The sequence below is a fragment of the Aythya ferina genome, assembly GCF_964211825.1.
Source record: "Aythya ferina genome assembly, chromosome: 7".
Classification (NCBI taxonomy): Eukaryota; Metazoa; Chordata; class Aves; order Anseriformes; family Anatidae; genus Aythya; species Aythya ferina.
Genome location: NC_140302.1, coordinates 9665661 through 9689731, shown reverse-complemented (window position 1 = coordinate 9689731; position 24071 = coordinate 9665661). Strand labels below are relative to the sequence as shown.

Genomic DNA, 24071 nt, shown 5'->3' with positions numbered 1-24071 from the left:
GCTCTAAGCACCAACACCTCGAGAGTGGGTACCCACTGTGCTGTGTGTGCTGTACCTGTGACCAGTGCTCAGGGACTGCTGCTCATTGCACCTACCTTATGGGACGGTCACTGGCCTCTTTGGGATTCAAAGCAAAAGAGGCTGGCAGGACATGTTGCGATCCTCTACTGAAAGCCCAATGATGCAGCAAGAGTACTTTACAAGGTGATATATTTCGGGGAGGCAGAGGGGTGGAAATCTTAATAGTACTTTTTATTTATCTCAATCTGAAAATACAGCAAAATAGAATGAGTGAACAACCGCCATGAAATATAACACCAGCTTAACTTTTGATTACTGAGAGGAAACTTAATTTCATCATGTGAATATTCTGGTGCCCCAGAAAATTAACAGTTTTGCTATTTTTGTAAGTACACTCAACAAATGTGGCAACAATTATTGCACTGTTGTAAGAGCAGGGCAATAACATTGCTGAAGCCTTACAGTCCATTTTGAACAGAACATTGTGAACAGATGTTACAAGATGTGCTAAGAGATGTAATTTTCCTATAGGAAGGATAAGGAGAGCATTCTGCCTTATGATTTTTTACTTGGGGAGAGAGTAGTCATCCAGATCTCAAACAGCTTTCAGTTTTCCACACACAGGAGTAGGGAGTTGCAGAACTAAGATGGATTTGACATGCAATACTGTTTGCTTAAATTAACATTATTTCTTAAGTCCACATTTTTTCCCAAAGCCAGACATGGCTTCTGCAGCTTGTCCAGTTGCTTTTTCTACACCATCCTGTGCTGTCTTGGAAGCCTTATCGATAACTGAAAGAGAGGGACAAAAATTAACAGAAAAGCAAAAAGCTTGAAAGAATGCACCATGGTTTAATAGTTATGATGAGAAGGGGAAGTGTGAAAATGTTTAGTCTATAAGAATACAGGGATATATCTTGCCAGCGTCCAGTGATAAGAAATGAGCTGCCAAAGCTCTGTGCTCGGCGCCCTTCCAGCTTGGATCATTAATGATTGACCCCAGCTGCTGCCTCAGCAGGCACTCGGGGCTGGCCTGGGCCAGGGTGGACTCCTGCCCTCGGGGCTGGAGGAGGCGGGATGCATCGCCAGCCTGCTGCAGCCTCAGGGAGGAAGAACAAAGTTTTGTCTGCTCTGTTGCCACAAGTTTTCTCTAAAGGAAGGCGAAGTCTGAGCATGAGGCTGAGTGCCATGCACCAGACACGGTGACTGGGGGCAGGTCATTGTTTGTGGGACGTCTGCTGGTGAGCATATGGTGCTACCAAGGGGCAGATCCAGAGATCCTTTCCCAGGGGTTTTGTGAAAGGCCAAAATTGTCACTGACAGCAGAGGACTGTCATCCTGAGCGTGCCCATGGGACAGGGGGCAATGGGAGCTGCCTGCTGCGCGTGTGTTCAGCTGCTCCATCTCCTGTTGACTTGAACCTAATTTCTCATACCTTTCTGGCTGGCATCTGTAATCTGGTTGACTGCATCCTGTGTAGCCTGTCCCAGTGAATTTGCTGTAATTAGGGACACAAAACATACATTTCCATCTGTTCACACTTATGCTCATAGGAGTTTCAGGTGTCAGTAGGCTTTCCCTGTTGGTGGCAGGTTATGTCCCTGCCACAGACACGCTGGGGCTGTGGGGTTTGCTCATGAGCACCCTATGAAATATGGGTGCTGCCAGAGCAGGCTGCTGTGAGATTGTCATCAGCACTTACTGATAGCCGGGCACACAGATGACAGATCAGAAGATAAAAATAGTCTTGTGCTATTGTAGCCAAGCTGTGTGACAGCTTATCAAAGTGGCAGCTACCTTACCGCCTCTGCTAGAAGGTGAAATGATCCCTCAATGCCAGGAATACGTTCAGGAAGCAGCAAGGGTTATTTCATTTTTTCAGAAAGGAGTACCACCAGGTCTCTGTGCCTACTCTACATTTGCTCCCAGATGTGCAGTACTCTACTCTACCTTATTCCAACTCTAAAGAAGTCAGTGGAGTCACTCACAAGTTTCAGCTATACTGCAAAGTGCTTGCAGGACCTAAATCCAGCACTGTATTGAATACAAGTTATACCCTCCTAGGAATGGTCTGCACACAAACTCTAAAGATCATACTATAAAACGCTGTAGTAAGCTATACACATTTTTATTTTTATTTTTTTTTAATTCATTTAAAGGTGAAGCTATTATACTTTGCATTGCAAGGTTGGCTTCCAATGCACAGTGCTAATAACAATAGAGTACTTGGTCCTACAACACGGGAATATTTATATACACAGGCTTTTTAAACCATGTAAAATCTGGTGGTCACTGATGGATAAGACTACAATAGAAACACAATTGTATTATTTCTTACAAACAGCCCATTTTGATCAATGTAGGTATTACTAGAAGGCATTGGTATTCAGGCCAAGTAGCAAACATTCAAGGCCAACTCCAACTCTTGAACAGAGAGCAGCTTAAAAACCACCACAGAGAACGGAAAAAGACCACACTGAGCAAAGTAAATGCTAAATACAAAAGGTCATTAGGGTTAAAAAAAAAAAAAAAAAAAAAAAGGCTCCAATGCTTCAAACCCACCAGGTTTAAGATCTGTTTGGGGAGAGCTGAAGGAGAACCGTGCTCAGCAGTGCCTGCACCAGCTCTGCAGAGGCAGTGGTGGTGCCTGGGCTGTGCTGAGAGCCAGGGCTGGAGCCTGCTCCAGGTGATGGCCAAAGTGTAGCCCCAGGGATGGAGAGGAAAGGAAAAGCCATGCCCTGCTCTCAGCGTGGGCCTGCCTGCAAGCAGGGCAGCATCTCTTTGTCAGGACCTTTACTGTCCAGTCTCAAATGTTATCTGTTAACGGGACGTCTAATCAGCTACAATGAAGCTAGAATTGTAGCTTCAGATTTTGGTTTGGGTAAGTGAAAGCAGATACTAACCCCCCTGCAAAAAGACAATGAAATTCCATTTTTCTTACCAGCATCTTTTGCTGCACCTTCTGCCTGCTCCTTCAGTCCCTGGAAGCTTTTACTCGACATGGTGGCTCCTGATGCCTCTTCGCAGCCCTCTGCTTCAATAAAGTTCAACACCTGGCAACGTACAGCACACTGTGAGGGGTGTCCTGCCCCGTCTGCTTTTATACATGTGCCAGGAGACCTGCCGATGCTTTTGGGGATGATTGGTGCGATGGGTGGAGTTTGAATTTGAGGAATGAGAACTGAAAATCTAAACAGAAAAGACGTTTATTTACCCTTCCCAATGAGAAGGTGTGCCCAGGTGGAGATTTCTGCTTCATCGCTTTGTCTTTGTTTATAAGTGCTTTTTTTTTTTTTTTTTTTTAATTCAAAACCAGAAAAAAAATCCTGTTCCACCATAACAGACAGAGAAAACCACTGAGCTAAGCTCCATAAAGAGGTCTGGAAAACTACTACAGAGTTCACCCTAGCCAAGCTGGCTTCCTCCTTCCTTCCCCAAGTGTTATGGCAGAGCTGAACCTCCTGAGGACAAGCTGCAGCCCAAACTTCATTTAGATTTTAGCAGTTTTAATCACAATGCACTTTTCTGGTCAGATGCAATACTTTCTGATTGTGAGGGCTGTAATTTTACCTGTGTTTTCATACGAAAATGCAAATCTGGCATCCTCCCAGTTGCATGTTTATGTTGGATTGCAAAAAGCCAACATTGTGAAGGCCTTGCCTAGGCTGGGTGACAGCTGGGAAAAAAAAAAAAAAAAAAAAAAAAAAAAAAAAAAAAAAAAAAAAAAAAGCTTGGAAAGAATGCACCATGGTTTAATATTTATCATGGGAAGGGGAAGTGTGAAAATGTTTACTCTATAAAAATACAGGGCTTGCAGAGTTATGAAGCCACCTCAGAAAATTCCTGAAACGTCTTACATCATCTTTATTTACTTTGTGAGTTAATGTTACTTTTAAAGCTCACATGAAGCAAGAAAGACAAGAAAAAACACTATTTCCTAGTATGACTTCGTATTACAGATTTTGTTGGTACAGCAATGTTGTTTAAAATCATTTCCTCACCTAACATCACTACTTAAATAACAGTTTCTGGCTTTAACCTCTGGCATTTCACAGGTTCCTGCCAGCCTTTGAAATTTATGTTTTCTGCCACCAATCCTGTGCACAAAGAAACTCGGTACAAATAAACCGCTGTGCCTGGGCAGAGCTGAGGGGCAGTGGGTTTGCCAGCTTCGAGGCTCCTCATTACCAGCCTCCAGTGCACAAAGCGTCCTGGATCAGATGTTCACGCTCATGGCAACATTCATCTTCCTGAGTAAAGCCTTTTTGTTGGGAAATGGGCACAAGAACAAGATACCGTGGATAAACTAGGGTGGGAAGTGACAGCTCTTGTAAGTTCAGTACTTCATTAGTACCCAAGTGAGCAAGAGCAGCAGAAAACAAGCCCAAACACAGACTGCTTCCCTCCGCGGCTTTATTTGGGCTGGCACTGCACAGAGCTCTTTTCAACTTCTGCACTGCTGGCACCGCTCACTTATTTCAGACAGCAATCCTCTTTCCTCCAAGACAGGTCAATTAGCATTTAGTTACGCATTCCCATCTCATATCTTTCTTGATTCCTCGCTGATTTCTTTTTTCTGATCAATTTTCTTACTTGGCTTTGCAAAATCTCTGATAAAAGACACCAATATTTTGGGGTTCGTGGCAGTTCTTTGACAAAAACACCACCACAGACCTACTTATCTTTCTTGCTCAAACCCAAGAAACTAGCAACAACAAAACCACAACAGTCAGATTTCACCAGTTCTCAGCACCCTCAGCCAGCTTGCTGCCGCCTCAATTAATTGTGTGTGGAGTCGTACTAGCAAAAGCAAGAAAGAGGCTTTCCAGCGTCCTCCAAGCAGGTTGTCACAGCTCCAGAGAGATGTCCTCCCATCTCTTCTGTGCTGCTGGAATTTCAGCTCAAGGGCCCCACTGGCTCTGGCTGAGGGAGTCTGCCTGGAAGGGAGAAAAGGAATTTGGGTAACATTTGCAACTGAAACATGCTTGTACTGAATATTAAACAAGCCCTGTATTGTAACAGTATTTTAGAGGCAGCACAGCAGTATGGCTCCTACCCTGATGTAATCCTTATCATTAATATAACCCTTATCATTAATATAATTGTCCCAACTACAGAAAACAAATAAATGAATACACAAATCCAAAACCAAGTTAAGACAATTACATGTCCCCAACAAAATGACATGGTAAATCATTATAATACAATCCAGAATAGAAGAAATAATCATATTGGGCTAGTGCATACCCTACCATGTAGAAATTCCAGGTAATACGTTCTCCACCGTATCTCCATGGTAGGGTACGAATTAGCCCCACATGATGGGACCAAAAGGTCTGTGCATCAGGTGGCTTGCAGAGTTATGAAGCCACCTCAGAAAATTCCTGAAACGTCTTACATCATCTTTATTTACTTTGTGAGTTAATGTTACTTTTAAAGCTCATATGAAGCATTTAGGACTGATGTTAGGCATACATCAGAGTGCTCAGAAATAAAAAGGATGATTGACATGAGCAAATATGATGACCTGAATTTCATTTGCTCAGGAATTTGCAGAAGTTTGTTCCCGTGTTTTCATTTTGTTATGAATATTGAGATTGCTAATGTAGATCAAATCTATTTCTGCTTTTACCAAATAAGTATTTCTCTAAATTATTTAGCCTTGTCTTGGCCTCCAAAGGGAGTAATATCACAAGAGAAACAGACAGACTATTTAAGGAATAGCAAAAGTAAAAACGTAACTTATTTCTAATTTTAGATCCATGAACTATGCAAACTAACCATATGGCTTTACATTAATTCCTGCAGGATACAGGTCACCTGACAGATGTTTCACCGAGCATCTCCCCATGCATGTTCATGCTGGGCTTGCCGTGGATCTCTCATGAGTGCCCTGGAAGTACCGAGCCCACGAGGTGTGGGTGGCCACCACCAGCCCCCCAGCACCAGCCTGTGCCTGCAGCTGCACTTCAGTGCACTCATGGTGCCCTGGGGAGCACTCCAAGTGCTGTCTCTGCTTCGGTAGGAGTTAAGCTATCCTGAACATCTGGGTGAGCTTTTTCAGTAACTTGGAGTCTTCATTAATCCCAGTCTTTGCTTTGACTCTATTGTATGCTTTTTGATAGTCTGCCACCATTGTCAGAGATGATCCATCCCTCTCCTGATGGACCTGACCTGCAAGTATTGTGGGATTGTTCATTTTGCTATTGTCAGCGCTCAACTGTGCTGTCTCAGGAAAAGAAAATCTAGGGGTGGGGCAGGGTACTATAAAGTATTTTGAAAGTTGTATGCCAACACCCTGTGGCCTCTGTGCTCTCAGTCTCTTCAATTCTCCATGATATTGACCCACTGCTCCAGCCTCTAAGTACACCTACAGCTTTTTACTCCTCTTCCTCCCAAGGACTACCTCTTTCTCAATGGGTTTCCTGGTCTTGGGTTGCATCATTCAGTGTGTCCTAAGGTCAAATCGAACCACCCACAGGTGGAAAGTTGGTTTGGACTTTTGCCCCATTCAGTCCCTAGTATTTGCTGAGACTTCAGACACTCCAGTTAACACCAGCTGTGGCACCAGGTTGTGCAGGCAGAGCTGCATGCTGAGATTCCCCTAACATTTCAGGCTATTCTAAAAGTTACTCTGTGTGGGTGCATCACTTACATTGCTTGGCCAGAGCTGAGATGTGGAGAAACATCACTACTGATGGCAGCACGGCTCCTCCAGTGTGCACCCTGTCCCACCAAGATGCTCCTTGCCTGGCTCCTCAGACTTCTCTGTATCTGCACCTTCTCAGTCTGATGCCTCGACAGTGCCTTTGATCAGCAGTGGGTTATTTCCTTTCAGGGGGAAGAAAAACAAACACTGATTCCTTAAGCTGTAGGAGGGCTCCACAAGCCACGGCTCTGCCTGGAGCTAGTTGGCACCTTTGAACATGCAGCCCAACTAGCTTTGAGACACTGAAAGCCAAGCTTAAGGCACTGCAGGGAAACCAGGAATTACTCTGACTTCCTTTCTATTCCCACCTCCACCATGGCAGGACACATCTCTGAACACCCTCACATATATCAGTAACACAGCCTTTCTGGTCGCATTACCTGAGAGGTGTGAGAGGTACTCAACAACAGCTAGAGCTCATGTTGTACACATGAAAATAGCCAAACAGGGTTAATTAAGTGGAAAGTGTTGACATGTATTTGTTGTTTGTTTGTTTGTTTGTTTGTTTTTCCTGTTGTTGTTCAATTATACTTTTACCAGGGCTGGGGTTTATAGATAAATGGAGTTTCCAACAGTAAGGTAAATACAATGATGCATCAGGGCTGAAAAGTTTTGCACAAGTCACTTCTGAAGCTAACAAAGTATGTGACATCCAACATCTCCATTTGCTATAAGAGCCTGGCACTAGAGTGGCCAGGATGTGATGATTACCTTAAGAAACAGAACTGTTTGCTGACAAAAAAGATGTAAGTCAAGTGTTACTCATTTAAAGATCAAGCTAAAGCTGTTCTAATTAAACTAAATTAACCTTCCAGTTCAAATGTAGAAATTCAACTGGGAGAAAAGTAGGTCTGACTGAGTCTTACCTTGCAGGGGTAGTAATGTCCCCCAGAAATCCCCAGTCAGGTCTGCTTCAGACTTGAGATTAAAATAAGGCCAGTATGTATGGACTTCTCCTGTAACTCCTGGATTGTCAGGCAATAAAAAAATAAAAATAATAATAATAAAAAAAAAGTTAAAAAAAAATAAGTCTGGTCCTTAGATTATAAGAGTTAAAAAGATAAGAAAGCCTGGACTACCACCTTGAGATCTGGCACAAGGCTGTGGAAGAGAGACCTGGTCCTGCTCTCCCAGGAGTGGTGAGGTGCTGAGCTGGGCTCAAAGCTGAGGTGAGGACCATGGGATGGCCGTGGATATTTTCTAGATACATGGAAAGGAAGAAGAGCCGCAGGTCTTTGAGTTGAATTTTATTTAGGGCATGCATTATCTAGACATGAAAACTGGGCTTTCTGGTGAAGTGGGGCTTTAAGAAGTCTATTATTACCTGATTTGCATTTAAATTAGCAAGCACAGGTTAAGGCATTCATGAGAGACCCGCTGCTTTTTTACCTGCACACCAGGTAAACCCCTTCGGAAACCCTGGCCTGTGTGTTCCTCAGCCCTTGGCTAAAGCCTGGTTGTGGGGGGACAACCCCCCCAAGGACCAGGACCTGCATCAGAACAAACCACTTGATCGAGCCTAACTCTGGTTTTACACTGAAAGTAAGTTCTGCTGTTACATGGAGGGAAATAAATAAATAAATCAGCCTTTTTTTGGTCATTCATACAGTAAAGCTGAACCTCCATGGAGCAGCAGCTGTTCCTGCCTCATGGGACCACCAAGCTCCAGCCAAAAGCAGCGGGGATGGAAGCTGGCGTTGCCACCCCACAGCAGGACTGAATTAACATTTTTTGTGAGAGCAGTGCCATGCTGACAATGTCCACCTAAATAACTCACAGCATGAGATGTGCAGAAGAACCTCTTGGTCTCCCAGCTCATGGCCCGTCAGCAGAAGACTCCTTTTGGCCTGTTCATCTCCATCAGCACTCACCTGGGGCAGTGAGGTGGCCAGCATTTCCCTCAGGCCCCACCATGGGATGTTGTCTGACACATCTCCATGCTCACGCTTTTCAGTTTCTTTCCATCGCCTGTAGTTATGTCTGTGTGAACACCCATTAAAAGCACAGGTGTCCTTCCTACACGGCGAACCAAATAGTTGCATGCCACAAAGCTCAATGAAGTAATTAGGAGACAAGCCCTCAGCTCTTTCACGCAGACCCTTCTCCCTCAGGGGAGGCACATTTCCAGCTTCCTCACCTCTGTCAGGGCCACCGGGGCTGTGCCCTCCGCTCTTCTCACCCAGGCTGAGGCCAGCCTGAGGCAGCGGTGGGGAGGAAGAGGAAGCTGCCAAGCCCACGCGTGGGCAGGGTGAGGCAGGTGCTGCGGCAGGAGGAAAGGGCACAGCCTGACCTCCTGCCCGAGGCCCAAAAATGGCCTTGGCAGCTCTGAGCACGGCTGGGACAGAGCAGGAGTGTGCAGGGGCCGAACCCACCCAGCCTGCCCAGGAAACTGCCCACTGGTGGGAGCAGAAGCAGAGCTTTGGGCAGCATTCAGGTATTTATGCAGTAGCTGGGCAGTGTTTTTAGTGTTTTAAAATCAAGATACAGGTGTGTAAACATCAGTTAAATCATTTTCTTCCCACAGGAAAAGCAATGCTGCAGCGTCCACAAGTGGCGTGCTGCAGGCCACTCCCACAGGCAGTTATAGACCCTGCTGCTGCAGTGCAGTGCCTCTGCACCCCTTGCTTTGCAATTCCAATTCTCCCTTTTAAGCTGTTCTGAACCAGGGCAAAGCCTGCAAGAGACAACAGGCGTCTGGGGAGTGGCTTCCTCCTTGCTTTGATTTACAATTTGGCTAGGCTGATGCGTGCCCCTACCTTCCCCATGTGCTGGAGCTAGCAAGGGCGCTCAGCTCCACCTTCCTTCTGCCTGGCAGAACATTTTTTTTGCATCACTGTTAAGCAAAGCTTCGGAGCAAGGGGTCTGTTTTCCTGCCTCTCTCCAGTGAGCACTAAGAATAGCCGCTAGCCTCCCACTCCTAAGCATGAGCATCACAACCCCTTACACCCTCTTATCTTGTCCTGAGCTTTTGTTATTTTATGGGCGAATTCTGTAGATGTTTTGCAAGGCATCAGAAAAGAGTGCACATGTTGGATATAAAGCCCTTTGAGGGACGCTGTTATCTCTGCTAGTGCTTTTTTGTTCCCTGCCCTTGTAGAGATCAAACATCTGCGAGGATGGAAATCTGTCACGCTCTGCAAGGCAGAGCTTTATAGATAGCATTAATAAGTGAGAGATGCTGGTATCTCACTTGCTACATCCTTCCACACTATAGCTAGTCTCTCCTGCAGCGCCTTCAGTAGTTATCATTATGCCCCTTAATGAAGGTCAACAGCCTGATTTTGAAGCAGCCTAAATCTCTACAGGTTACACTGCTTTCTCTTGAATCCAGGGATGCTCTGCCTATTGGTTGATAAAATATAACACTTTTAGATCCATACATATTGATGTGTTTTAAAACTATTCTTCAATATTTACAGAAATAAATTTGTAACATTTTTCAGTTCTCCACGCTTGTGAATGCAGAAGGTCTCTACTGCCTCACCCAGCAGCTTACCTGCAAACTGCCTGGCTGTGATAACTGATAGCAGCCTACATGTTCTCATCAAACTAATAATTCTCTGACATCTGCTACCACACTCATTTCACAGTAATCCCACCTGCCTGTACCAGCAGTAACACACTTTAGATCTCACAGGCTCATGTCCGTCACGTTTCTTTAATCACACACTGGCTGTTCATTGCACCCAGAAGGCTGCAGGATAGGGTTTTCAAGCTCTGGTGTGCATAGGGTAAACAGCAATGAACAAATGCCATCTAAGCTCAAGGTGACTTTTATATTCCTTTATAAAGCACCCTTTTTCCCAATTCCCCTTATATACAATCTCTTAAACACAAGGGTATTCTTAAAAAGCGTGAAGTCTGTATTTAACTTTATTTACTTAAAAAGTGAAAGTCTTTATTTTTCAACCCTGAGAGACTGAAAGCTGGCCTACCTACGCTGCTGACTTCAGAAATACAAGTTGTCACTATTCCCCATCATTTATATCACGATCTAAGGCCCTCATGGTCTGGAGATGCTTGTATTTTGGTGGCACACTTGCACAGGAAGAGATCCTCAGTTTGGAAGTATTGACATGTAAACTGTGCAAATAAAACCAACAATTTTTTTTTCAAACACTTTTTTTATTAGTTTTTAAAAAAATAATAATCCACAATACCTAGAGATCCCAAGTGCCAGTGCAGGTGGACATGGGCCATGGATCAGTGAGCCCCACCAAAACAAACCAGAGCACCAGAACATGCAAAGCTGGGGGTCAGGAAGCCACAAAGGAAATGGAGGGAAGGGGGATCACCCCTGGTCAAGTGTCACACTTTCCTTACAATCGGGAGCCTGACTTACATTGTACAGTAAGGTTGGTTTATGAGGCAAATGAAAGACAACAGTGCTGAATGCAGTTAGTCTGTGGACAGCAGGACTTCCTTGTTGCAGTGTCAGCTAGTATTTCCATGTATGCTCTTGGGATTCCCTTTTTTGAGCTAGAAGTCATTAAGTTGATTAATTGCCTTCACTTTCACCCTGTGAGAGAAGTAAGAGGAGAACAGTTACATATTTTCACATGGAAAACATATATAAACTGTGGGACAGCCAGGGGTCTTTGGACTGAAGTTGGCAGGGAAATGCCACTTGGGCAGTATTTGTCCATCTTGTGCAACAAGAGCTCTACTGCCCTAATTCAAGAGCTGGAACCGACCCCAAAACTGATGTTTGGCTTTAAAAGGGCATTGCAGCTAGAGTAGGGGAAAAAAAAAATTAAAGTCTGGTTGAGACCAGGGAAAAGCTATTCTGTGTGATGATAAAACCATAGGAAAACGTTAGCTATTATATGTGTGTTTACATTCCAAAATAAGCCAAAATCAAGCAGCAGTTGACAATCTGTCACTCATGGCAACCTCTTGGTCCTTAAAAAGGAAGCGGCAAAACAACCTCTGAGCTCAGCTCTCATCCAATAATTCATTAATAGGGAAACACCAATGGGCTTAATGTGCAGCAGATTCACAATCACCACCGTACAGAGAGCAGAACCCTCCTGGGGAAAAACACCACCACGGAGGACAACCAGGTGCAGCCTCGAGCTGGGGGGCTGCAGGGAAGCTGGGCTGGGGCGTCCGTCTCCTTACCTCTCTGCTGCCTTCTGCGCTCCCAGCTGTGGCCACCTCTCCCGCGGCCCCCGGCTGCTGCGGCGGGGCCAGCTCCTCCTGCCAAGCCACAGAGGAGAAGTTTGGTCTCAGCAGCACGAGCACAGACATCACCCTCAGCTTGGGCTGGCTGCCTGAGGGGGCTGCGCAAACTGGGTCTGAAGGGTACATGTGCGAGTAAAACGCTACAGCGGGGGGTACGTGTTGCTCTGAATCCATTTTTTGTGTAGCTTATTAGAGAGGAGGCCTAAGAAAAAGAAATTTGATTTCCTGCAGCCTGCCTTAGGTTCTACCATATGTGATATCAGTTCTTTTCCTGAGGTTTTATTTTGTGTCACTGAGATCAAAGAGGATTTTGACTCTTTGTGTTTGAAGAAACTTGGGAGAAACAAACTTACGCAGAGTACGATCATGCTCAGCCTTCCCCCACGTTATCCCATTTACCCTAAGCACTGGTTGCACAGACTAAAACTAATTTTACATAGAAGCGTTGTGGTAGCATTAATATCACTCAGATAAAATTTTATTATCAAAAGACAAGCTTTTCTTTATGTTTGAAATCCAAGCATTTTTGTAAGCACTTTTTTTTTTTTTTTTTTTTTTTTTAGCTACTTCCCCACATCTTTCAGCTACCTTCCCATTCAAAGAAAAAGAAAAAAAAATATTACAGGAAATTACTTTAAAAGTGATTTTTACCACATGAGAAGAAAAGACACAAATCCTGAACATGGTGGATGTGCACAGCAGATGCACAGAGAGCAGAGATGCACTTTTATGCAATTGGCATAGGTCATCGGCAAGAGCAGGAGGAAGCAGAAATAACAGCGCCTCTATGGAACAGCCCCACATCCCTGGGGAACAAATTAAAAAGCTTCCGTGGAGTCTGTCTCTACATCTGCGAGTGCTTTCCTGCTTTTTAGGACTGCATCTGGATGAAAATGCTATTAGGTACCCTTCACTTCTACATGTGTCCTTCCTGTCCCATCACAACCGCTCTCAGCAGTGGGAAACCAACACTGCTGCTTTTAGTACTGAATTAAGAAAGAAGACATGATGTGAAATTAAAAGAAAATAAAAAAAGCACGTATTTCACAGTTATGAGTATTAGGCAGATCCCTTGAAAATTTAAGCAGGAAATTGAACTTCACGTTCTTTGTAAGAGATGGAGCCACCTGGAAAGACAATCGCCAAAGTACCAGTGGCAGCCCAGAAATCATTCCCACTGCAGCTTTGGGAATTCATTTCACCCAGCTCCTGAGATCTGACTTGTTTGTTTGTAAATAGAGCCTTGCACTGGGGGTGGCTCCATATGATGAGCGCAGAGGGATTTTTTCCCTAAGAAATGTGTGCTTAGTTTGTATTGCATTGCTGGCAGAGGTGATTATTGCCAGCATTGGTCTGGCCTGCGCCAAATGAGCCCAGGCACTCCAAAAATATTAAATTGTGCATGTGATGGAGATCTATATTCCAGCATAGCAGGGAGCTGAGGAGATCCCTCCCTCAGGACCCCGTTCAGGAAGCTGCACCTGAGCGAGGAGCGCGCTGCCGATGCCCCATTGAGCCCCTGTGCTGCCCGGTGCATCCCTTACGTTGTGCTCTCTGTCAAGACTGAGTTACAAAGGGTAGGAGTGACTCACCCCTCTATTTGTAGAAAGGGAAGCAACCATACTTTCTGAGAGCCTTCCTAAGCAGTGGCGGCAGGAACCAGCACAATTGCAGGATGAAGAGGTGTCAGTCTGTGTTAAGGATTTCTCCTTGCAGCCTTTTTCTCACACGCTCCCCACCCTGCCCAGAATAGCCAGCACTAGAGGAGGACCGGCTGCATTCTTCAGCTGGGTGTTAGCTGGCCGGGCTTTTGGTGACTAGCCAGTAAAACAATACATACAGCGGGCCACGTGCTGTAAGGGGCTTCGTGATGGATGAGGAGCCAGAGATTCACAGGTAACAACCCCAGCTGTAACAGCAATACGCAGTGTGCTGCTGGGCAAGAAGGCAGGGGTGAAAATCCAGCTTCTCATGAAGGACAGCAAGAGCTTTGACATTGCTGTCAGTGTTCATCCTCTAATTAAAAAGAATAAAATGTTCTAAGGGAAAGGCATGTTGCAACCATGACATAACCTGTTAAATGTTACTCCTGTTCTTGAACGACAACCAGATAATTACTTTTTTCCTCAGAAATATATTGTCTTAGAAAAATTATTTAAAATGGGAAAAAAAAAAAAACTCATTGCAATTGGTATGGGCTGTTTTCTACTTTCTGGGGGGCAGGTGTTGAATTGTTTTGGCTAGAGTAGAGAGAAAATGATTTAACATAATAGTTGAATGAAACAAAACCTTAGGATTCATTACAAGAATACTACATAGATTTTATATATATATGCATATAGAATATATACACTATAGTAGATTTTTGTAAATAATCTCTCTCAAAGGTATGAACCATGGTTATCTGTTCAGATATCGCTCGTGAAAAACAGAAAAAAATAGGACCTGCCATTTCTAAAAGCTCCTACAGAGTTGCATAGAGCATACTATCTATAGGCCTTTGGGTTTGGATATTTTAATATGTTCTGTAAAAACAGATTTAAAAAATTCACAGGTTTTGCAAATAAATTATTTACGGTTTGATTCTCTGTTTCTACATTTCTCAATGGAATAGATTTCTGTTCATCTATATTGATTTCTCTGTTTTACAGGTTCTGTGAAATTCCTTTCTTCAGCTCACACTTGGAGCTGTATGCTTCTCTGTTTGTACATGAAATTAAATTCATATGTTTATCCATATTATGCTTTAGGCATTTTTTTTTAACAGCCCCCCAAATTATGAGATAAATAGGGAGATAATCCTGATAAAGTTAAGGAGGGAGACTCTTAAATGCTGGATGCTGAAATATGAGGTACCAAACACACAAATTCACTGGCAAGCAAGATTATTTGATATAAATAATTATTATTTTAAAGGTGTAGAACCACAGAGGTGCACTGGCAACCTACCCTGCCACAAATCTAACAACCAGCCACGGGACACCAATGGCATGAGGCAGAGAAGGGCTCGGCCCCTTGCAGCAGCAGAGCACCTCGTGCTGGAGCACAAGTAATGCTGTTGGGCAGCCTTACCGAGCCCCCAGGAGCCTGTGAAGGGACTGTGGGGGGCTGCCTGGGGCTGAGCACAGTTGGACAATGCTGAGAGCTCTGGCTGAGGGTCTCCCTGACGCCAAAGCAAGTGCAGCCTCCCCCTGGCACTGTGGGTGCGCAGGCCCAGGCGAACCCTCTGGGTGGTGGGATTTTCATCTTCCTCACAGCCAGGCTGTTGAAGGGTTTCCTGGGGCTGCTTATACAAATAAGACATTTTTTATTGTATTTCAAATATTATCTGGCAGGATGGTCAGGGCACAGCCCTCAGGCAGGAACATGCTTGCCAAGCCTTGTGGAGTTCAAAGCCTCACGGGTGCTACTGACCTCCTGTTCTGCACGGGACAGGCGTGCAACTCCTGGGTGCACAAGTGAGAAAAGAGCACAGGCTGCATGCTGAGTGGCCCTGTCAGCTTCTGCTTTTAATTCCTCTGGTGCAACCGTCTTCACATAAGCAGAATTAAGTACACGTACACGAACTGCTCCTATCCAAAACGCAGTGGTTATAAAAGCTGCAGGCTCGGGCATGGCACATGTGCACCAGACCCAGCCCAAGGAGGAACAACGGGAGCCACAAACACACACAGTGCTTGCACAGAACTGACACCTGCCAAAATTGTCCATGGAGCGAGAGGGAAAATGATCAAAACCAATTTAGCATGGCAGAGCTACGAGGTGACAACTAAACCATATGAAAATTGACAGGACAAATAGATGTAAAGGGAAGACTGAGGTGGAGGGAGAACTGCGGGGAAGCATTAGCTGCTGGGGAAATTCCCCCATCCCCAGGGATTTTTGCTGTGCGTGTGTGAGCCTGTGTGCTTAGGCACACGTGCTCGCTCCCAGCCACACGGTGTCTGCAATGCAGCAAACTTTGTGCTGTGTCATGCAGATAAACAATTAATCCTCTTCTCAGACAGGGATATTTAATGGGTGGTTATCTCACTGAAATCCCTCAACTGTCTACTGCAGGGACTGAGATGGGTACACAGCCACAGACAAAACCCATTATTGATGGGTCTTATTCCTTTGCAAATCAGAAAAATACGTGGAGTGTTTATAATCTTTTAACTTAAATATATTTTAAAAACTCCTCACAAACTGTTGGTCCTTTCACGTACTCAGTTAGCAGTGACCAGGGCAGCAACAAAGCCCTACCGTGCTGTGCCAATGCCACCAGGAAGAGCTGGGTTCTTCCAAGCCTACGCACTCCCATAAGCCAAAGTCACCATTTACTGCACCCGTGCTGCTCAAAGACCCCATGGTGGCAGCCCAGAGCAAAATGTAATGATGAATCTCTCCTCCTTGCTTGTAGGTGTCTGTCACTGGCACCAGCTGTCAAACGTCCAGATTAAATGTCCACAAGCCACCCGTAATTGATACAAATACTGGGAATGTGCCTCCTCGGCCACCCGGCTCTTGCAGCACTGCTCACTGCCCCCACCTACCCACAGAGACCCTCGCACAGAGCAGCCTCGCCATACAGCCAGCAGGGAGCTATGCTGGGGGCAGCTGAAGACAAAAGCAAGACTTCAGCAGCTGCTCTGTGCAGTAGAAAAGAAGGACCAGCTGGACACGGACAAGTCTCAGGACGGGATACAACAGCTATCCCAAACTTCAGGGCTGGAACACTTGCCTATAATCTCAGGACTGCAAGGTTTTCACAGTACGTATTCAATTTTTAAACATCTAACTGCTATCCCTTTTCTGTCTTAGTGCATCTCTAATGGGTCTCAAATGCATTACAGTGCCCCGTACTGCTATTGGCAGCCTCTGGCTGTATTTCCATTAGCAAACTGAGCAGCAAGGTAGGCACAGGCCTGGAGAGAAAGAAAGCAACTGGTGCAAGAGCCCAGCTTCCAGGTCTCCCCTCTGAGCAGCTCTGGCCCCATGGCCATCAGCCCACTTGCAGCCAGGACATGCTCGGGGTGCGTTCAGAGCCCGGGTGCCTCGCTGGCACAGCTGAAGTATGGTGAGTGAGGATGACTGGCACTCCTAATCCAAACTAAACTACAGCACCAGAGTAGATGAACCCCTCTCTTTCACAAAAAAATTTTTTTTTTTCCTTCCATTTATTTCTCCTGTGACTTGTTTGCTTTGCTCCCCCCCCCCCCCCCCCCCCCCCCCGTTTTCATTCTGCTGCCCACCTCTGCTATTTGGCATGACACTGTGATATTGTATCAGAAGCAGTTTCCTGGTTCCCTCCTGTATGCTGCCCTTTGGCATGACACATCCTACATTTTTTTCCTCTTGATCAGCCCCCATTTTAACTCTAAGCAGGCGGGTATCGACAGAAGGTGCCAAAATGACAGTTCAGAAGCCTAATCCTGTGGAAAACTTGCCTACTGCTGCTCTGCCCTAGCCAGACGTGCAGGCAGCTCAGGTCTGAATGACAGACCTATGCCATCAGCAAATTCTTACCTCTCCTGGGCCAACCACCCTTGTGCTTGGTCACTGAAAAGGTACAAGAAGTTGCCCACTCCTGCATATGGGGGATATATTTGCAGTCCTGCAGCCTAGCTGCTGGTTCCTGGAGCAGTAGAGATTAACCTTATACCAAGGGCTTAGCAGATCTTCTCTATCTGCCCTTTCTGCATATTCACAGGACATTTTGCATCACTTGTAGCTGCTGTTCTCCTCTTTTGTTAGGCTATTCTCTCAGGATTTACGTGGTGTGTAAAAGCCCCATTTCACATCACAATGTGTTTACTTTCAGGTCAGGAAATTCATCAGCCAACTGTCTGAACAATTAAACCAAATTTGGCCAGCTTTTCTTTGCTTTGATTCTGGGTTTGGGTGTTTTGTGACTAATCTGGCTCATGTCACTATCAGCGCTATTGAATGCAACTCTGAAAAGAGGGCAAAAACAACCAGGCTTACCAAAGAGCTGCCAGCCTTGTGGCTCCTGAGGCTCTTTATACCATAACAATGGTATAAGTGTCCCACAGAGGTTGTGGAGTCTCCATCCGTAGAGATAATCGACACCTGACAGGACACAGTCCTGGACTACTTGCTCTTATCCTGCTGTCATTGACGTTATGGGACTCAGACTAGATGATTCTGTGATTGTATATTAAGTATTTTGTAATAATATAAAGCATTATTTAATAACAGATATTGTTGAAAACCTTAAATAAGTGAAACCATAAACTGCAAACATTTGCAGATAATTAAAGTAAAATCCAAAGAAGACACAAGGATACCTTTTTTACAACTCCTGTAGTAGCCACGATGGTCTCTGCTCCTTCTACCGTCTTGTTCGCCACTGTGTTCACGCTGGCTACTACAGCTTCTCCCACCACGTTGGCCTGCTCCTTGGTCTTCTCAGCAACTGGGATTTCAACAGCAGCAGAAAGTCAATGAGTGAGGCACTGTTAGAAGGCTGCCAAATTAGCTAGGACAATAAAACGGTTGCATCAAGGTAAGGGAAGGAATCAGCTCTGTTACAGACTTTATTTGGATTTTATTTATTTATTTATTTTTAATAGGAGAGCACATCAGAATTTAGAGCATACGTGTGAGGGCTTTGTCTCAACCAAAATGCTGCTCAGGGTGCTGCAGGTGCTGAAGCCTTCATGGGTAACTGGGGAGTGAAAAATTCATTGTAAAATGATAAGAGATAATTGAGCAAATAAAGTATTTTGGATTTCAGACTGTGTATGACCTCTCTCCAGGTATCTTCTATTTGTCTGTTCTGTTTAACGTAATACAGCTGGGTAGAAAGTCAGGAAAGTCAGTCAGGAAATTCTCCGCAGAAGGGATCCATTCACCTCTCTTCAAGGCAGTCCAGACCATTCACTGCCTCAGAGCTTGTGGCTCCCAGAAAAGTCCCTGCGGGCCACTGGCAGGCCACAGTACCTGGCATGAGTCCCACAGAGCATGGCTGTGCCCCAGCAGGAGCTGAAGCAGGCACAGCCCCCTGCAGGCCACGCAGCACGTATGCCTTTGTGAAACGCTGAAACTGCTGTGAATCAGCCCAGTTGGCCAAGTAACATTTGTTAGATGTGGTGTTTTTTTTTTTTTTTTTTGACCTGCTCTGCTGATTAAATATTTTCTCCCATCCATGTGCAGTGCAAATGACAGACCCTGAACCCTTGCTCCTGGCAAGCACTATCCATTCATCAAATGGAAGGTCACACAGATCAGTGGTGCTCCCCAGAGACCTTGCATTTGGCCTTATTAAGGGCTACAACAACCCATTACAGATTTCCACATCTCCCCCAGGGCTGTGCACTTACCTGAGGTTACGCTTTGCACTACGCCTTCCTTGGTTTTGGTACCTGTGAAAGGAAACAAGTGGTCAGTCGGTGTTATCTGGCAAAGAACCTCTGGTGTCTGGACGTGGGTGGCTTTTTGGCCTTCTGAGGCATGGGGGGGGGGAGCCGTGGTACTGCTGGCAGCTCATGCAGCCTGCAGAAGGGGTTGGCTTCCTTCCCCAGAGAAGCCAGGGGGTACCTTAGTGCAGGCAGTAGGTTAACTCCAACCACCTGTGGGCTGGAGATGCCCAGACTTGAGAAATCTTGATTCTAACAAGATTAAGTATGAAAAAACTGTCCCTGGCGTGCTTCCAAATGAACAGAACAGTTGAGTGGAGGTAAGTCAATGTTAGGCTAAGAGTCAAAACAAACATGTACTGGTAAAATCTCGCTTATTTCACTCTTTCACATGGAATTACACCCAGGACTCTCTCTTGCCTTTCAGCAGGGTATTGGGCTGCAGTGGTCATTTGAAGGTTCGTCCCATACTTTTAATAGACAGTCTGGAGAAACTCGAGGCTGACTACAACACAGCCACCCACCTACTATGTACCTACTGCCTGGATTCCCACTTCAGTGCCTCAGACCATGCGGTAAGTGCCTGCTGGTAGCAATAAACAGAATGCAGATGTTTGTATATACAATTATAAATACACACCATGTATATGCTTACATTGTAACTTACCTTGCTGTTCTCAAGGCAGAAAAGCCAACAGGATGTGAGGCATTCAGTTTACAACAGAAGTAGCCCTTGAGGAATAATTAATCCCCACAGCTTTCCTCCAGACATGAAATGACCTGCTGTACGTCCCTTCTGCTTGCGCGCTGCAGCACGTATGTTATGTGGAATCACACAGGGGATGGGCAGCCCCCACCCCCAATAACTAGATGTCATTTCACAGTAGGGAAAAAGCACTCCAAAACCAAAAAAAGGACCAAATCTCTCTATTCGAAGTTGAATAAACACACACCAAAATGTTCCACTGGCTCCTTTGTGCTGCCTTTTGTAAGTCATCTGTACCTATGCAGACTCCTTTCAAGTTTTCCATACTAACAAAACAAAATGTTTTTTATGGCCAGGTTTCAAAGCGATAGAAATACAGAGTGAGTCAGACCTTTAACTCCAGTGGTACTGGAGCATCCCTGGGTGTGGTGGGAGAAGTCAGCCACACCTCGTTCCCATTAACAGCCTGAAAAGCAAAACAGGTGCAGGGCCCTGATAACAACAGCCTGAGCCCAGTTCTCTCCTGCCTGCCTGATATAATGGTATGTATTATTGAACGTAATTCTCAATTGTTAATTTATTTTGGTGGCTGCAGTGGTTGCCTAGGGCAAAACAAAGCTGTCCTGCTACAATGTGCCCTGAACATTTCCCTCCACCCTCCCAAACTGTGATAAAACTGAAGGGATGAAATGCTCACTTTGTGCTTGTTACGGCTGCAGACTGCATCTACTAATTATGCAGATGCTATGCGTGCACTGCTGTGAACTGGATTTTAAAATGATGTGCATGAGAGACAAGTGTGCACAGATGTACAGCAGTGAGCAGAGCAGCTGCACGTTGCATTTATGCCATGAACATGAGCTCCTGGATGGGCCGGGTACACCAAAATCAGTTCAGATGGAGGCCTGAGGTAAACCAAGTACTTAATTTGCTGTCCTGGCCTCAGCTTTGCATTAAACATAGCAAGACAAGAGCTGTACTTCTGTACATTTATTTACACGGCTCTTGGTTTAAAGGCAGGTGGCACTGTTTGTGATAGAGACACAGGCAGAGGAAAAGCACCCGAACACATTTCGGTCAGGAGCAAGAGCAGCAGGAGGTGCTGCTGCCTGCAGCCCAGGGGGAGCCGGCCGCGCCCCGTGACTCAACCGCCAGCTCCACATGCGGGTCGACCTTCCGCCAAGCGCCCCTGCCAGCACCAACAGCTGCTGAATCAGAAAGCGATCACCTGATGCTCAAGCTCATTTCACTCCTTAGTCCTCACCTGCGGCTGGTGAACATGGAATTAAGTGTTCATGCATCCTGCCCCTTCTGCAGGAGTCAGCCTTGGGTACTCTGTGCTGCAGGTGCGGGGCCAGGCCTGAGGTTCTGCCGTGTGCGTGACTGAGAGGGGCTCTGGCAAAACAGAAGTGCTTCTGAATGTTAAATTACATTAATGACTGTGTACTCATTCCTCTGATGCAACATTGCATTGTCTTCATGAATTAACCTTAGCATCACTTATCCCCCATGTAACCCACCCCAGGCAGCGGCTGACTGAACTGCCCACGTGCATTGTCCACGTGAGACCCCCATTGATGCCCGGGCAAGGACAGAGTTTGGGCAGAGGCTGCTGCCTGATTTCTCCCACTGCATCTCACTCAGGGGTGCACAGGCTGAGGATGAGGCAGTGTGGCTTGGAGACAGCAGAGGTGGCAGCACGGCACCCGTGGGTACCCCACGGCGAGTGTTTTGTTCTGGTGGCTCCATCACAACCTGCTGGGACAGGGCTGTGCCCGGGAAGAGCAGCGCAGGTCTCCGATTCACCCTTTATGTGGCACACAGAGAGACAAGGCATCGTGCACTGTGTGCTCATCGCTAGTTTTAATGGCTATACCTGGCCTCTGCCTTCTCTGCTCATTTATAAATCAGATCTGTGAGCTAATCAGCATCTGGCCTTTGCTTCTCATGTCCGTGAAGGACCAAGTGTTGTTCAGTGCATGACAGGGCAGAATTGGTGGTATACAAAAGAAAAACAAACCTCCTCATCTCTACCTTGATCCTTACTTGATCCTCATTCAGTCATTTTAAGGCTTTTAGGAAATAATACTGAAGAGGCTGCAATCACACGAGCAGACTTCATACTTTGCCCCATGGCTGTGTGAAAATGGAAAACAGGTCGGAATATGGAGACATAAAACACTACCAAAAGGAGATGCAAGGAATTAGGTATAAAAATTCAGAAGAATCCTTTCTGACATTGCTCAGACCAGGGAGCAGCAGAAGCAATAGGGATGCCACAGTTTGACACCTAGACATGACATTTCACAGGCTGGTGTTTCAATTACTGTGGTTGGTTTAATTATTTACAGGGATGCTGTTTACTTTTCTTCTTGCAAGTCAGATTCAAACCGAAATGCGAACCATTACACATGTTCATTTACAGCATACCAATAGCTGAGTGTTTAGAAATTAGGGATAAAGACATTATCAGATCTGCTGCACATAAAATTAATATTTCATTTCTAATTTATATGTGTACATATATACGTATAGCTACTGTCAATATAGCTGTTTTAAATACAGTAGCTAGATACAGCTGTGGATATTGAAGCATGACAGCAGGAAGAGTCTGCACGTAAACTTTCCTTCTAAAAAAAACATCTCCCTCATCCAGCAGATATAAAACCTGTACAAGGGGCAGCAATAAGCAGCAGGGTAATCAGTCTTGGGAACTGAGGCCTTTGCAGCTTTTATAGCACCTGTGGTATCTGGCCACCCAGCCATGAAATCGCATGCACTAGCTAGTGCAGGTACTGGGTCCCAAGGGTGACCTTGAGCTGGGAGGTTTAATCAAGAGATTTCTGGGCAGGGCAGAGGACGCAGAGCCTTCCCATTGTACATAGTGAGTTAGGGTGTCTCTCGTAAAGTGAGATGAATGTGTGCACAGGGAACAATGCAGGCTGGCAAACAAAGGAAGGATTTCAGGACAGAAAGGTGCGCTTGCCCTGACACTGACACTGCTGGTGGCCCTCAGGGACCGGTCAGAATGCAGCAGAAGGTGCAGCAGGGATCAAGCAATGCCCTGCAAGTCCCGGCCAGCAGCCCCAGCACAGACCCGCCACCCAGGTGCACGCTGCTCAGCACCATGCCAGTGCTGCCTTCCCCAGGCAGCAGCAGTTCCTATGCCTAATTGGCAGTTGGGGAAACTGAGGCACGGGGTGGACATGGTATCCTAGGCTTATACAGCTCTGTGACAGGGCTGTGGACATCACCCAGACCTCCTGATGTTCACTCCTAAGCTCCAGCCACAGAATAATTTCCCCAGACTTTCTCAGAGACAATCTACATGGCAGTTCATGCTCAAATGTGGATAAAAAGCAGCTCTCTCTTACCTACATACATCACACCTTCTTTAGTCTTCTCTGCAGCCTCTGTCACTCCCTGCTTGGTCTTTTCTGCAGCAGCCACCACACCTTCTTTAGCAATGGAGAAACCTTTCTTAAAGACATCCATCCTTTTTGCTTGTTCGGGTACTACCTGGACGATCTGAGTGAGGGGCAGCAGCAAGCAGCACCTCGAGAGCGAGACTGCAGTCTGCAACCCTGACCTTGCTGGATGCTCGCTTTCCCTGCCAGTCTCTGTCTTTGCTCTTATTCCTCTGCCGGATGAGGACGGTGTGTCAAACCTCGCAGCCTTTGCTGGCTCTTATTGATGAAGTGCACTGCAGAGTAGCCAATGCCTGTGAACAGCTGATACTGAAATATTAATGATATGGATCTGCTTGGTAAGATTTAAGAAGGGAGGGGGAGAGGAGGACAGAGGTACATAAGGGACTTACTGGAAATTTTCCAGATAGCTGAAGCTTTTAAAATACGCTGCAGCGCTCTCACTCAAGGATGCTCTCAAGCAAAGAGGGAGAGGTTTTAACTAAAGAGCTGAGATCCCGAAAGTGCCTCTGCCAGGGGCTGCAAGCACAAGCTCTCATGGGTTCCCAGGAGGTAGAAAACATGTAAAGTGTTTGCAACAAACCCAACAGGGTCAGGTCTCTTGGTCTAGCCATTACCAGAACCCATCCTGCACAAAACAGTAACAAGAACATTACTTCTAG

The 24071-nt window shown here is 45.7% G+C and overlaps 2 protein-coding genes and 1 long non-coding RNA gene across 7 annotated transcripts; 1 reads left to right on the top strand and 2 right to left on the bottom strand.

The window, feature by feature from the left end:
• Positions 1-208: 208 nt before the first annotated feature.
• LOC311439511 (uncharacterized protein) lies at positions 209-3091 on the bottom strand. Its single transcript, XM_084525319.1, has 3 exons — positions 2963-3091; positions 1457-1519; positions 209-813 (listed from the first exon to the last, which is right to left on the bottom strand). Exons 1-3 carry the CDS (start codon positions 3021-3023, stop codon positions 707-709), a joined length of 231 nt encoding a protein of 76 aa, XP_084381445.1. The 5' UTR covers positions 3024-3091; the 3' UTR covers positions 209-706.
• Positions 209-23994, bottom strand: SNCG (synuclein gamma). Of its 5 annotated transcripts, XM_084525314.1 has the most exons (11): positions 23356-23994; positions 19240-19281; positions 18205-18332; positions 11852-11929; positions 8602-11249; positions 7597-7695; positions 6677-6852; positions 4823-4958; positions 3592-3697; positions 2963-3210; positions 209-813 (listed from the first exon to the last, which is right to left on the bottom strand). In XM_084525314.1, the coding sequence occupies exons 1-5, from the start codon at positions 23474-23476 to the stop codon at positions 11229-11231; spliced, it is 390 nt and encodes a 129-aa protein (XP_084381440.1). In that variant the 5' UTR covers positions 23477-23994; the 3' UTR covers positions 209-813; positions 2963-3210; positions 3592-3697; positions 4823-4958; positions 6677-6852; positions 7597-7695; positions 8602-11228. The 5 variants fall into 5 exon arrangements, with proteins under 5 accessions (XP_084381440.1, XP_084381439.1, XP_084381437.1 ...); XM_084525313.1 differs by lacking the exons at positions 209-813; positions 2963-3210; positions 3592-3697 and adding an exon at positions 7813-7930 and having other exon boundaries at positions 3862-4958; positions 8868-11249; XM_084525311.1 differs by lacking the exons at positions 209-813; positions 2963-3210; positions 3592-3697 and having other exon boundaries at positions 3862-4958.
• On the top strand, positions 7762-8751 carry LOC311439522. The gene is made up of 2 exons (XR_014694787.1): positions 7762-7899; positions 8340-8751. It is a non-coding gene; the product is annotated as an uncharacterized lncRNA (long non-coding RNA).
• Positions 23995-24071: the final 77 nt, after the last annotated feature.